This window comes from Suricata suricatta, chromosome 7 (assembly GCF_006229205.1).
Source record: "Suricata suricatta isolate VVHF042 chromosome 7, meerkat_22Aug2017_6uvM2_HiC, whole genome shotgun sequence".
NCBI lineage: Eukaryota > Metazoa > Chordata > Mammalia > Carnivora > Herpestidae > Suricata > Suricata suricatta.
This window is the reverse complement of record NC_043706.1, coordinates 23,131,350-23,144,800: the sequence shown is the minus strand read 5'-3', so window position 1 is coordinate 23,144,800 and position 13,451 is coordinate 23,131,350. Positions and strand designations below refer to the sequence as shown.

General features: G+C 42.7%; 1 protein-coding gene across 4 annotated transcripts in view; it reads left to right on the top strand.

Moving 5' to 3' along the window:
* CDYL (chromodomain Y like) overlaps positions 1-13,451 on the top strand; it is a 244,528-nt gene that overhangs the window by 221,424 nt on the left and 9,653 nt on the right. For all 4 annotated transcript variants that reach the window (XM_029944263.1, XM_029944260.1, XM_029944261.1 and 1 more), the window contains 3 exons: positions 5,119-5,375; positions 6,558-6,730; positions 12,425-12,635. In XM_029944263.1, coding sequence (XP_029800123.1) covers positions 5,119-5,375; positions 6,558-6,730; positions 12,425-12,635 — 641 coding nt within the window. The remainder of the gene's footprint in view (positions 1-5,118; positions 5,376-6,557; positions 6,731-12,424; positions 12,636-13,451) is intronic.

The following is a 13,451-nucleotide window of genomic DNA, read 5'->3' as shown; positions in this document are numbered from 1 at the left end:
CCTCTTTTCCCCTCAACCTCCCCCTTCAACCCTTGGTTTGTTTTCTCTCTCTCTCCAACTCTCTTTCCCTCTTCCCCTCCCCCTGGTCCTCCATTAGGTTTCTCCTGGTCTCCTGTTAGACCTTTGAGTGCAAACATATGGTATCTGTGCTTCTCTGCCTGACTTATTTCGTTTAGCATGACACCCTCGAGGTCCATCCACCTTGCTACAAATGGCCAGATTTCATTCTTTCTCATTGCCATGTAGTACTCCATTGTATATATATACCGCATCTTCTTGATCTATTCATCAGGTGATGGACATTTAGGCTCTTTCCATGATTTGGCTATTGTAGAAAGTGCCACTATGAACATTGGGGTACATGTGCTCCTATGCATTAGCACTTCTGTAGCCCTTGGGTAAATCCCTAGCAGTGCTATTGCTGGGTCATAGGGGAGTTCTATCAATAGTTTTTTGAGGAACCTCCACACTGTTTTCAAGAGCAGCTGTACCAGTTTACATTCCCACCAACAGTATAGGAGGGTGCCCATTTCTCCACATCCTCACCAGCATCTGTAGTCTCCTGATTTGTTCATTTTAGCCACTCTGACCAGCGTGAGGTTGTATCTCAGTGTGGTTTTGATTTTATTTCCCTGATGATGAGTGACACTGAGCATCGTTTCATGTGCCTGTAGGCCATCTGGATGTCCTCTTTGGAGAAGTGTCTGTTCAGATCTTCGGCCCATTTCTTCACTGGATTATTCGTTTTTTGGGTATGGAGTTTAGTGAGTTCCTTGTAGATTTTGGATACCAGCCATTTATCTGATATGCCATTTGCCACTATCTTTTCCCATTCTGTCAGTTGCCTATTAGTTTTTTTGTTTGTTTGTTTCCTTTACAGTGCAGAAGCTTTTTATCTTGATGAGGTCCCAATTTGCTTCCCTTGCCTCTGGGTATGTGTTGAGGAGGAAATTGCTGCAAATGAGGTTGAGGAGGCTATTTCCTGCTTTCTCCTCTAGGGTTTTTATGGTTTCCTGTCTCACATTCAGGTCCTTTATCCATTTTGAGTTTATTTTTGAGAATGGTGTTAAGAAAGTGGTCTAATTTTATTCTTCTACATGTTGCTGTCCAGCTCTCCCAACACCACCTGTTGAAGAGGCTGTCTTTTTTCCATTGGATACTCTTTCCTGTTTTATTAAAGATTAATTGGCCATACACTTGTGGGCCCAGTTCTGGGTTCTCTATTCTATTCCGTTGGTCTGTGTGTCTGTTTTTGTGCCAATACCATACTGTCTTGATGATGACAGCTTTGTAGTAGAGGCTAAAGTCTGGGATTGTGATGCCTCCCGTTTTGGTTTTCTTCTTCAATATTACTTTGGCTATTCGGGGTTTTTTTGTGGTTCCATACAAATTTTAAGATGTTTGTTCTAGCGTTGAGAAGAATGCTGGCGCAACTCTGATGGGGATGGCATTGAATGTGTAGATTGCTTTGGGTAGTAATGACATTTTAACAATGTTTATTCTTCTGAAACGTGAGCACAGAATGTTTTCCCATTTTTTTTGTGTCTTCTTCAATTTCCTTCATAAGTCTTCTATAGTTTTCAGCATACAGGTCTTTTACATCTTTGGTTAGGTTTATTCCTAGGTTTTTTATGGTTTTTCGTGCAATTGTGAATGAGATCTGTTTCTTGATTTCTCTTTCTGTTGCTTCATTATTAGTGTATAAAAATGCAACCGACTTTTGTACATTGATTTTGTACCCTGCAACTTTACTGAATTCATTGATCAGTTCTAGAAGGTTTCTGGTAGAGTCGATCGGATTTTCCATGTAGAGTATCATGTCATCTGGGAAAAATGAAAGTTTGACTTCATCTTTGCCAATTCTGATGTCTTTTATTTCCTTTTGTTGTCTGATTGCTGATGCTAGGACTTCCAGCACTATGTTAAACAACAGTGGTGAGAGTAGACATCCTTGTTGTGTCCCTGATCTCAGGGGGAAAGCTCTCAGTTTTTCCCCATTGAGGATACCATTGACTGTGGGCTTTTCATAACTGGCTTTTATGATGTTTAAGTAAGTTCCTTCTATCCTGACTTGCTCGAGGGTTTTTATTAAGAAGGAATGTTGTACTTTGTCAGATGCTTTTTCTGCATCTATCGACAGGATCATATGGTTTTTTTCTTTTCTTTTGTTAATGTGATGTATCACATTGATGGCTTTGTGAATATTGAACCAGCCTTGTAACCCAGGAATAAATCCCACTTGATCATAATGGATAATTCTTTTTATATGCTGTTGAATTCGATTTGCTAGTATCTTATTGAGTATTTTTGCATCTATATTCATTAAGGATATTGGCTTGTAGTTCTCTTTTTTTGTTGGGTCTCTGAAAATAGCATTTTAACAAATGCATGTTTTTTATTTGACAACTTTGATCTGTCTTTGATTGCATCCTTCAGTCTGGCTTGTTTACCCTTTGACACAACTTGCCTGAGTTTATTAATGGCTTCTAATCTCCCCTCCATTGCCTCTGCTCCCTTCTCCTCCACCTCTCTGATGCATATGCCACTGTTGACACACCCTCATGGCCACAGGATCTGCTCCTTCTTCTGAAGGAAGCCTCATACAGCCTCCTGCTTCCTTGCTGTCTCCTGGCCCTACATGTGGCTCCCCAGAGGCTCATTCCTTACTCTTCACTTTGGAGCTCCTACATCTCGATCCATCTGTCATCTCTGGGCACCAGTTCCCAAGTACTCATCTCCACCCTGACTTCTCCTTCCTCTGCTTTTGGACTCTGAAGCATCTGCTCCCAAATAATAACCGTGGATAAAACCAAGGTTCTCCCCTGTCCTCATCCCCCAGCTACGTCAGACTCCCCTGTGGGGTGCCCCATCACACACACAGGCTTAATGGTTCAGAGTCATCTGTGATCCATTTCCCTGTTACTCAGAAGTTATCTGGTCATATGGCCTCTCGCTGCAGTGGAGCATAGAGAAGATGGAGAGGACATGTAGGCAGCAAGTGTATACCCAGTGAGGCCGTGATGGGTGTGAGGAGAGAGGGCAGTGCTGAGAACAGATTAGAGGGATATCTGAGAGCATAAGAGTTTGAAGAAGGTGTTTAAACACAGTTGGAGAAGGTTCTGATAGTAGAGAGATTGAAAGTTAAAACGAAGAGAAAGGATCCTTGCTAGCTTCCTCAGAAGATTCAGCAACACCCCGTGCTGCTGGGAACAACAGCTAATCAAATGATCTTTCAGTTGAAGATACTTGCCAGCATTGGCGTGACAGAGGCCAAGGTTAAATATTGCAGCTTTATTTGTACTATCAAACAACCATTGAATTATTCATGTTTATTGCAGTGTAGATTGGTAAAAATGGATTATAGAACACCGTTCAGTGGACTGCTATGGAGCCTTAGAAAAAAACAGGGGCACCTGGGTGGCTCAGTTGTTAAGCATCTTGACTTGGGCTCAGGTCATGATCTCACAGTTTGTGGATTCGAGCCCTGCGTCAGGCTCTGTGCTGACAGCTCAGAGCCTGTAGCCTGCCTCAGATTCTGTGTCTCTCTCTCTGCCCCTCCCCCACTTGTGCTCACGCGCTCCCACTCTCTTTCTCTCAAAAATAAACATTAAAAAAATTAAAAACAAACAAACTATGACCTGATAAGACAAGTTCTAAGATACTATTAAGTGAATAAGCAAGATAGGACAAAATAGTATGTCTTCTAAAGACCATTTGTGTCTTTTAAAGCAGGGTGGAAGTCTTTATATTCTTATTTGCCTATGTATATATCAAGACACAGTGGAAGGACACTGGAAACCAAACATGGTAGCTAACAAGGGTCGGGGGCAGGCTGAGGAAGGGGGCGGTCCTGGACAAATGGAGAGCATGAGTGGTGGGAGACCTTTCATTCTGTGTCTTTTTTACAGCTGTAGATTCTTGACCTATGTGCATGTATTACAACCTCTTCCTATTTTTCAAAAAATTGAATTTATTTTTTTAAAAGAAACCTCTAAAGTATTTCAACCAATTAAATGAAATGAAAGCCCTGTTGTTTTTCCAAGAGAGATTATTTGACTTCTCTCAATGTCCATTCGTGAGTCTTTTCTGGTAGTCCTGGCTTATTTTCTTTCATTGTGGAGGAACTATTTCTGACCTATAATTCATGTTCTTCCCCTCCGAGAACTTCTGCCAATGCTAATTTTATTAGTAAAACTTGATCCAGTTTTCCTACATTTCTTTCCCTTTTTCCATGCCCCCCCCAAAAGCTCTATATATTCCCTACCAGGTGAGATAATATTCAGAAAATTCATATGAATAATTATTTGCCTTTAATACTTGAATTCTTACCCTGACATAATTTGATAATTCTAGGAAAGTGTTAAATGGAACTCTTGCCTTTATTATAAGAAATATTAGGTTCAGGAGACCATATCTTTAAGACACAGCAACCACGCTGCTGTTGAGGAGCTGACACAGGAGAAATTAGCAGAACATTTTATGTGGCAGGAAAAAGAATTGGTTTGAAATTCTATTTAGAAGGCTATTTGAAAATTTAGAACTTGGACCAGTGGCCAGAGACAGTCACCTCCCAGGGCGTCAGAAGAAAGAACTGAGAGTCTCAAGTGCCCCACAAGGGGGCGTTGGTCTGCAGGGGTGGCCGCAGCGCGCTAGGTAGACCAGCTGAAATTGGTGGTCGCCTCAATTTTGGGTACAAGTCCGCTTATGGGTACAAGTCCATCTTCCATTCATAAAAAAGAAACTTCGATAGAATGGCAGGTAGCTTTGGCTGGAATACGATACTTTCTTTTTTCGTCCCAACTCCTCAAGCCTGGGTTAGGTACTCTTCTTGAGACCCCATTCTCTTTTACTCCCATTTTTCAGTAGTCTCAAATTCTGTAGCTTCTTTTCAGCAAGTGCCTTTCCATCTTTATTTTTTTGGCAAGATAAGAGGGTGATTTCCTTATTAGACTTGGAAGGAAAACAAATACTTTTCAAAGTAGACTTTTTAACAGCCTTGCTTTGATACATTAAATCGTGCGTTCATAATGAGCATTTTTACCCAACTCAGAGACGACACTGGGGGAGGGAGTCGGTAGCTGGACATCACAGACCACTGTGATTTCAAACTCTTGGCAGGTACATCTCCATTTATGGACGCGCTAACAGCCAATGGAACAACCAACATACAGACATCTGTTACAGGAGTGACAGCCGGGAAAAGGAAATTTATTGACGACCGAAGAGACCAGCCTTTTGACAAGCGGTTGCGTTTCAGTGTGAGGCAAACAGAAAGTGCCTACAGATACAGAGATATTGTCGTCAGGAAGCAGGATGGCTTCACCCACATCTTGTTGTCAACAAAATCATCAGAGAATAACTCACTAAACCCGGAGGTGAGAGATGTTCCTGGGGCTGCTTTGTGCTTCATGTTTCTCTTCGCCCTTGTCTCCTCGGGCGGGCTTGGTGGAATCGGTGCTCTTTGTGCCCTTTGTGCCCTTTCGGTTCCTTCCGGCCGCCGCCCGGCCCCACCAGAAGGTAGGAAGCCGAGGTGGAGCCGGCAGGTCTTGCCCCGGGCGCAGCCAGCGGAGTGCGCCTGAGCGAGTCCGCCTCCTTCTCCTGCCCCGCCCCAGACTCGCGTACAAACTCCCGTGTGTGCATGCTCATCTTTAGCTTGTCCTCAGACTCTCGAAGGGCTTTGTTCAGGCCAGATTAAAATGGCCTGGGCTCCCAGTTCCATCGTTGCCGTGGGTCTTCAGCATTGTGGTGGAACTTCATTCCCGCTGTCCGTTGTCAGTATAGTTGGCTTTCAAGGATCCAGGGGGAGACTGCTGCTTGCTTGTAGAGGTTCAAAAACGAACTCCGAAGTTATCTAAAATGCAAAGTTTTGGAAATGTATGTCCTCATAGTTGTTTGTTTCCCACTTGTGAGCAGCTAGGTCGGGCTTTTTCCAGCCATGAAAACCAAACTCCACAAAACTTGTAAGTCTGGTCAGCGTCACATCACAAGCCAGGTCAGGGCTGGTCCCCAGTACATTTTTAGATCGCAGAGTCCCTTGGTTGGTTATTTGCGCTTGCTTCATAGAGATCATTTTCAGTGCTTCTGTGCCCTTCTAAAACGGCTTATGCTTAATATATTTGCACACCAAACTACCTGGGGTTTCAGTCCCAAGTGTGGCAGGCTGGTGTTCAAAAACAGGGGGGGGAGGGGCAGAGAACCCTAATTTCTTTCAACTGGTTGAATGTGCCACCTGCTGTCCAAACTGTAGAAATGCCAAGTGGATATCCTATGTAACTTGCCTTATCTACTGAGAGTCACAGTGACCAGAATATTAAGATAACGTAGATTTACATGTCTTTCTAAGTATACTTTGTTCATAATTAGTTATATAACTTACTGTGTCCTCAGCATTCCCAGTCTCAGGTTATAGGAAGTAAGAAGTTTGTGAATTATTTTAAATTGTAGATAACAAGGAACAATATCAGGTTTATACTGTACTTTCTCCGGGTCCAGATTATCCAGTAGTGGATTCTGTATCAGAAATACTCTTAGCCACTTTAACTTCTGGTGACTTCCAGGTAATGAAAGAAGTCCAGAGTGCCCTGAGCACGGCTGCTGCCGACGATAGCAAGCTGGTGCTGCTCAGCGCTGTGGGCAGTGTATTCTGCTGCGGTCTCGACTTTATTTATTTTATACGGCGTTTAACAGATGACAGAAAAAGGGAAAGCACTAAAATGGCGGAAGCTATCAGGTATGCATAAGTGGTGTTTTTTAATGGTTGGTTTGAGTGTCTCGCTCCTCGTTTACCGACCCCTGGTAGTACAGGCTCCGACAAGCCTTGTGAGTAACATGAGTGTCTCCCTCCACTGAGAGACACCGGTATCAAAATTAATTAAATCATCTGTCTTTTCTGTGGGCCTGGCATAAATTACTGCTTGCCTTGAGCAAGTAACTGGTTTCAAGGCTGGCTCAAACCCAGTGAGTGCTCAGGGAATGTTCTAATGATTAGCATACACAGTAGCATATAACCAGAGTTTCCATTATTTGTACTATAAGCATGTTCTGTCTTCAGCCTTTAAATAAAGATGCGTTCTCTTTCACATAATAACTTAACATTTGCTTGCCTCTGAAATAAGTTGGCTAGGCTTTATGACAAGCTAGTTCGATAACATCACATGAAAAGTTTGTTTTAGTACAGGTAGTCCACATTCTTGTTCAGGTTCATCCTGAGTTCCAGTTACGCATAAACCTAGATCATACAAAGTGAAAACTTGGGGTCCTTTTCTCGCACATGCTCCCCTCCTCCAGGAGCCCACTTCATGTGTCTTCCCGGCCTTTTTCTAAACGCTGTCAAGTATGCAGTCCACACGTATACAGATAATACAGGTTTATTTTTAGTTTTGTTAAATAAATGGAATTATAATGTGTGTTGTTTTGCAACTTGCTTTTTTTCATTTAGCAGTATAACTTTAAATATTTCCATCTCTCCCTTTTGGGGATTTTCCCCTACTGTCTCCTAACATTACAAAAAGCTTCCGTGGGATTACCTAATTCTGTTAAGCATATCCAGGTACATATTCTGTTTCCATATCCCTAACTTCTCATGCTAACCACTGGAGGTATAATCAAATGTATCTAGTTATTTAGAAATTAATTTTATTTAAAGTAAATGAAACTCAGTCACCAACCAGGAAGACCATTGGACTGTCCTACCCACCTCACTAAAATGACCTTCCCCTGAATAACCCCTAAGAACCCTTTGCGTATGCATTTGCCTTGATGATGTGCAGGGGGATGGGAACTTAGATACACAGATGTGCAAAGTAAACTTGGCTAGATCCTCTCCAAATCTTGATACCTGGTTGAGTTGAAGTTGAGCTTCTCTGGGTGACTATTGGGCTCCATGTGGCTGAGACCCCACGCCACAACATTGGGGACACAGGGCATCCTGGTCCCCCAGACCATCCTAGAGGTGCATGTCAGGACTAGTGGGAGTGCTTTCTTCTGTCTTGGTGGGTGTGGGTTGGTGCAGGGCAGCTGGCAAACTTCCCAAGATGGCTCTGATGGGCTGATTAGGGCAGCACCTAAATTTTCCAAATCAGTCTGTTTTCTCACTGTGTACAGATGCATGCATTCCTACAAGAGGTTCCTTCATCTTTTTGAACATTGCTATTTTTCAGGCTATCATGGTAGTTATTTTTCCAAAAAGAGTTTGAAATTTTACAATCTGTTTTAAGTTAAGTATTGTCTCTGGTCTAAATAATTTCAGACTTGTATCCTGGATAGCACCATCGTGTTACTCAGTTTCAAATAAAACTGCTTGATCAACACACATAATTCCATGACAGTCCGTGCTTCTAAGACAACTTATAGATTTCCTGACGATGAACCCATCCCAGCCTTGAGGATGAATTACTGGGGTTTAATTTTCATTTTTTTAAATACAAACTACTCTGCCTCAGGGCAGTAACTTTGTAGATTTTCTGTAAGTGCACACTGACTTTACACTTAATCCTATGATTTGGAGAGCTCTGCTATAATAAGAAAATCAGACTTGTCGGCCAGTTCCTTCTGCATTCTGGCTCGTTTCTCCCTGTAGACACTCCCTGAGCTCCACCTCTTTTTTTTTTTTAAGTTTATTTATTTATTTTGAGAGAGAAAGAACATAAGTGGGGTAGGGGCAGAGAGAGGTGGAGAGAATTCCAAGCAGGCTCCGTGCTATCAGCACAGAACCCGACTCGGCTCGAACTCTTTAACCTTGAAATCATGATCTGAGCAGAGATCAAGAGTCAGATGCTTAACCAACTGAGCCACCCAGGCGCCCCTTGAATGCCACTTCTAAATCTCAAGCATCTCAACCCTAATCCAGCCACTGCTCCCATGTTGAATTGCTCTTGACAGTGGCTGAGGTTTGCACTGTTGGGATTAGAAAATGCAGAGGAAAGATGGATCGAGAGATCACATTTGTGGAATCTTTAGGTAACTTCAGGTATTTATTTGTCAGTTGCCCATTCCCGTTTCTTCTCCAGACCCTCCCTCTCCCCTGTCACTCCCCTCTTCCCCCACAGAAAGCTTTTCTACACAAAGGCCAAATCCTGCTTTAGGGAAACCCACTTGGTTTTTTAAATGAATGTATTTTGCCAGTGTGAATTTTCCTTCATGTACTCTGGCAGGATCCAATAATAATTAGTTAAACCAGATTCACTTAACCTTTGCTCTTGCTCATTTGCATTTAAATTAATTTTTATATGTATAAAACTGACTTTCCACATAAAGCTGTATATTTGTTACTTCTGTGTGTCTGGTCTTGAATTCCTTAAAATTTGGGGGCAAAGAACATCACTATAGCAAGTTTCCCCTGTAAGAAATGGGAAATAGAAAGATTAGTTCAAACATTAGATCGCCAGGTATCTGCTATAGCTAATTCCATTCCCGGAACTCCTGGTCACAACTGGTTTGCAGATCCGTTATAATAAAAAGTATTCAGCACTTTAGTGATAAAAACAAAATTATTATGAGTCTGTTTATAACATTAGGCTTCTGGAGTCTGTGGGAACCACTAGCTGCCCCTTAGTGTCTGAAGGACTGGGGGCCGCCTGGGCCCAGAGGGCGGGCATCTTCTCCCACCAGAATGAGAGGAGTAGAAATGTGGGAAGCTGGCAAAGATGACCAGCAAATGCCCCCCAGCACTTGACCTCTCCCCCCATTCCAGTCCAGTCCAGACCTTCACAGTGAAGGGAGAGCTCCCTTGAAAAATGACCATGAACTTGCTGTTGAAACTTGAGATTCCTGCATGCTTCATTTTCCATTTTTCCCAAATAATTCCTAGACTATTGTTCTTAGGTGATGATCTGACTCATTTTGGTGATATCTGTGAAGTAAATGTTCTTTAAAAATGGGTAGAAGTTTGCTCTTGTTTAATCACAAGGTTTTTTTTTAATTCATTTTATGACAAATAAAATCTCTTTCCTTCCCTGCTATCCCCAACACAGCCTTTATAGCTCAGTTCACAGATAACTCACAAGAAGCTGAAATTTGATTTGACTGTGTTGCATTGAGCACATTTTGAACATTCATGTATTTTGATTTTAAGTTCCAAGACACATGTGCGTTCCGCCCGCCTCAGAAGCAGCGGACGGGCCCTCCTTGAGTGCTGGCTCCCGAGAGCTTGTCCCCAGGCTGAAAGGCAGCCCCCACCTTCCTGTCTCTGGCTTGATGTGGGGCTCACTGTACAGCCCCACGTGGCCAAGACTTTGTAGCTCTGAGAAAGCATTTCTAGGAAGTTTGTAATTGTTCTAAACAGATTTCTCTGTGGATCATCCTCATTTCTGACATGTCAGAGCTCACATGTCAGAATGGTCGGCTGTGTCCTCTGAAAGGGGAAGATGATCTTCGCTCAGATGTACCAATTAATTCATACCGCCCCCAGAAACGGCCACCAGTTTTAGATTAAGTTGTCATTCCAGGCAAAAATAAAAAATAATTGGGAGCGGGGAGGGGAAGATCGGTTCCAAACAATTTCTCCAGACTTTGATTTTGCAACATCTATTTTAGAAGCATTTTTTTTCTTTTATACAAACATATAACATGAGAAGGAACACTGCTATGTCAAGTAATTGGTTCCTTTGACCATTTCTCTGTAGTCACTCTCTTGTTACAGTATTTGGTCATTTCTTTCACGTTACTCTGCCATCCCATCCATGGCTTCCAGATGTTGTTAGCACTGGGACAGCTCCTACTAGGCCCCTGTTCACCTGAGGCAGATGAAAGCCGGCAACTCCAGGCACCCGGGAGCATGTTTTGAAAATGTCTGCTCTGCATCGTGGAGACCCTTTCGAGAGTCATCAGTAACTAAGCGCGGAGGATGTATTTCCCTCATGTCATTGGCCCCAAATCCTTAAAAGATGGCACAAGTGAAGTCACATCATGTAAATTGTCTACATTATTCCAAGAACCTATTTAAAAGGTTGTCTGGTTCTCTTTGTATCATTAAAACCCAGTGTGATCTTTCTAACAATGCCTCAGGCTCTCATTTACAAAGCCTTACAGCAGCTCTTCATTTGAATGAGTGAGTTCTCGTTCTATGTGAAGATTCCACAAACCTTAGGGAACCGTGTGGGCTTGAGGTCTGCACTGACTGCAGGGTGCCTTTGAGAACAGTCCCCGGAGCTGGGCGTGCAAGCTGCCAGACTGTGCCGTGTCCTCTCTCCTGTTCTTCACACATACACGCCCCAAACCTCCCTCCCCTCCCTCCTCCAAAAACTACTTGACCTCTTGTGTCAGTATCTGGGAAGATGGGAGACGTCTAAGATCTAAGTCAGCATTTTCAGAGATAATCTGAATAGATTTGCTCTAGCTTTTAAGTTACTGAATTGCAGAGAGCAACCAGATTGTTCCTTCTCGTACTGAAGAGGGGAGTCAGGTATAGAATTCTGTAATTCTGATCTAGAACTCTGACTACCCTAAAGGAATTACCTTCCATTTATGTCGGTACATGTTTGTCCTTTTCTTCACCATGTGAAATCATAGCAAGCAGCAACCTCTGAACATAAAATTAGATTCTAGTGGTAGGAAGAAGATGCACATTCCCAGTATAGTATGGCACCAGCCTACCCTCAGTTGAAGAGCAGCCTACTTTTCCAGTCCAATCCTAAAACAGATCCAGAAATAGCACTGGCTCAGTTTTGTCAAAATCCACGTTCTCTGTGAAGGTGCCCGACCACTACTGCTCTCCTCTGAGATCCTGCTGTAATCAGTCTCCACTGGGGCACACAGTGGTGTGCAGGCATGTGTTTGTGGTGCTTGCTGCTCTTCCTTGGGTTTCCTGTCTTAAACCAGCCTGGAAGTTTCCTGTGTCTACACCCCTCCCCTAAGTAATTCCATCTAATTCTATATAAACTCAGGAAATATTTGTTGTTCCCAAGTAGTCAATGAGTTGTTTGAAATCACATTCCAAGAGTCCAGACTCAGACTGCATAGGTTCTAACCCCAACGCCCTAGTCTTCTCTAAACACCTCACCATTTTGTGTGCCCCGTACCAGGTTTTCTTTGGGAGAGCTTCTAGATTGGTCTTCTGAAGCCCACAGTGTTTATTGGGCTCCTTATGTCTTAAAGAGAAGGAAGATTGAAGAGAAAGATGGATTGGACCTAGAGCCAGCCACAAATCCAAGAGCAGCCTCTGGCTGTGTTTCACCCGTGATCTTCACATAGGTCCTGTAGCAACAGCCGCTCTCACATAGTGTCAACGGTATTGTGAACTCCTTACAACACACAGTACATAAGTCTATGGCTTATTTCTGGGAGAAGGCCTTCAACAAGCCTCAATCAACTTGAATTGATTTCCACAGAGTTTACATCTTGATATATTGAATTTTATAACAGTAGATTTTTCTATTGCTCGAATACACAATGTCGTGAGTAATTTCTCATTTATTTTTCATTTTAGAAACTTCGTGAATACTTTCATTCAGTTTAAGAAGCCTATTATTGTAGCAGTAAATGGCCCAGCCATTGGACTAGGAGCCTCCATATTGCCTCTTTGTGATGTGGTTTGGGCCAATGAAAAGGCTTGGTTTCAGACACCCTATACTACCTTTGGACAGAGTCCAGATGGCTGTTCCACCGTTATGTTCCCCAAGATTATGGGAGGAGCATCTGTGAGTACCTCTGTTTTTAAAAATTATTCTAGAAAACTTCCTAAAGAAATCTAGTTTGGTTATTGTTTTTCTAAATATATACAGGGTGTCATTCTGTGGAGACTTTCCATCAAATGCACTCATAGTTCAATTCTGTTCATTAACTCATATTCTTAATTCATGAAATCATAGGCGGTGTTCATGTTTTGGTTCATAGAATGTTTATTGACACTGTGTTGCATCATTTCCTAGGGAAGGGCCTTACTTGGTGAGGAATCTATCTCTGCATAGTCAACACTAATATCTGCTATAAGTAAATACCCAATTTGTAACCCAAACAACAGTGTACAGTCAGAAGGTTCCTAACCCAATAACCTGAAACCCGCACTTTTTAAAAAAAAATGTTAGTGTTTACTTTTGAGAGGGAGAGAGAGGCAGAGTATGAGTGGGAGAGTGGCAAAGAGAGAGGGAGATACAGAACCCTAAGCAGGCTCCAGGCTTCGAGTTGTCAGCACAGAGCCTGATGCGGGGCTCAAACCCACGAACTGTGAGATCATGACTTGACCCAAGGTCAGATGCTCAACAGACCGAACTATCCTAAAATCTGCACTTTTAAGGAAAAGCAAATGAAAGGAGCAAAGCTGTTTAGGATAAGAGAAGTCTTCCCATCTCATTGTGAGGTTTTACCTTCTTTAATCTTTAATCCATCCACAATAAGAGTTTGTAGCTTTTGATTTTTCAAGCAGCTACACGCATTGCCTTTCTTACTCCTTGAAGCAGGGCATAAGGGGGTGTCATGGTTTGGGGTCTCCACAGCAGACACGGAGGTGGAGCCTA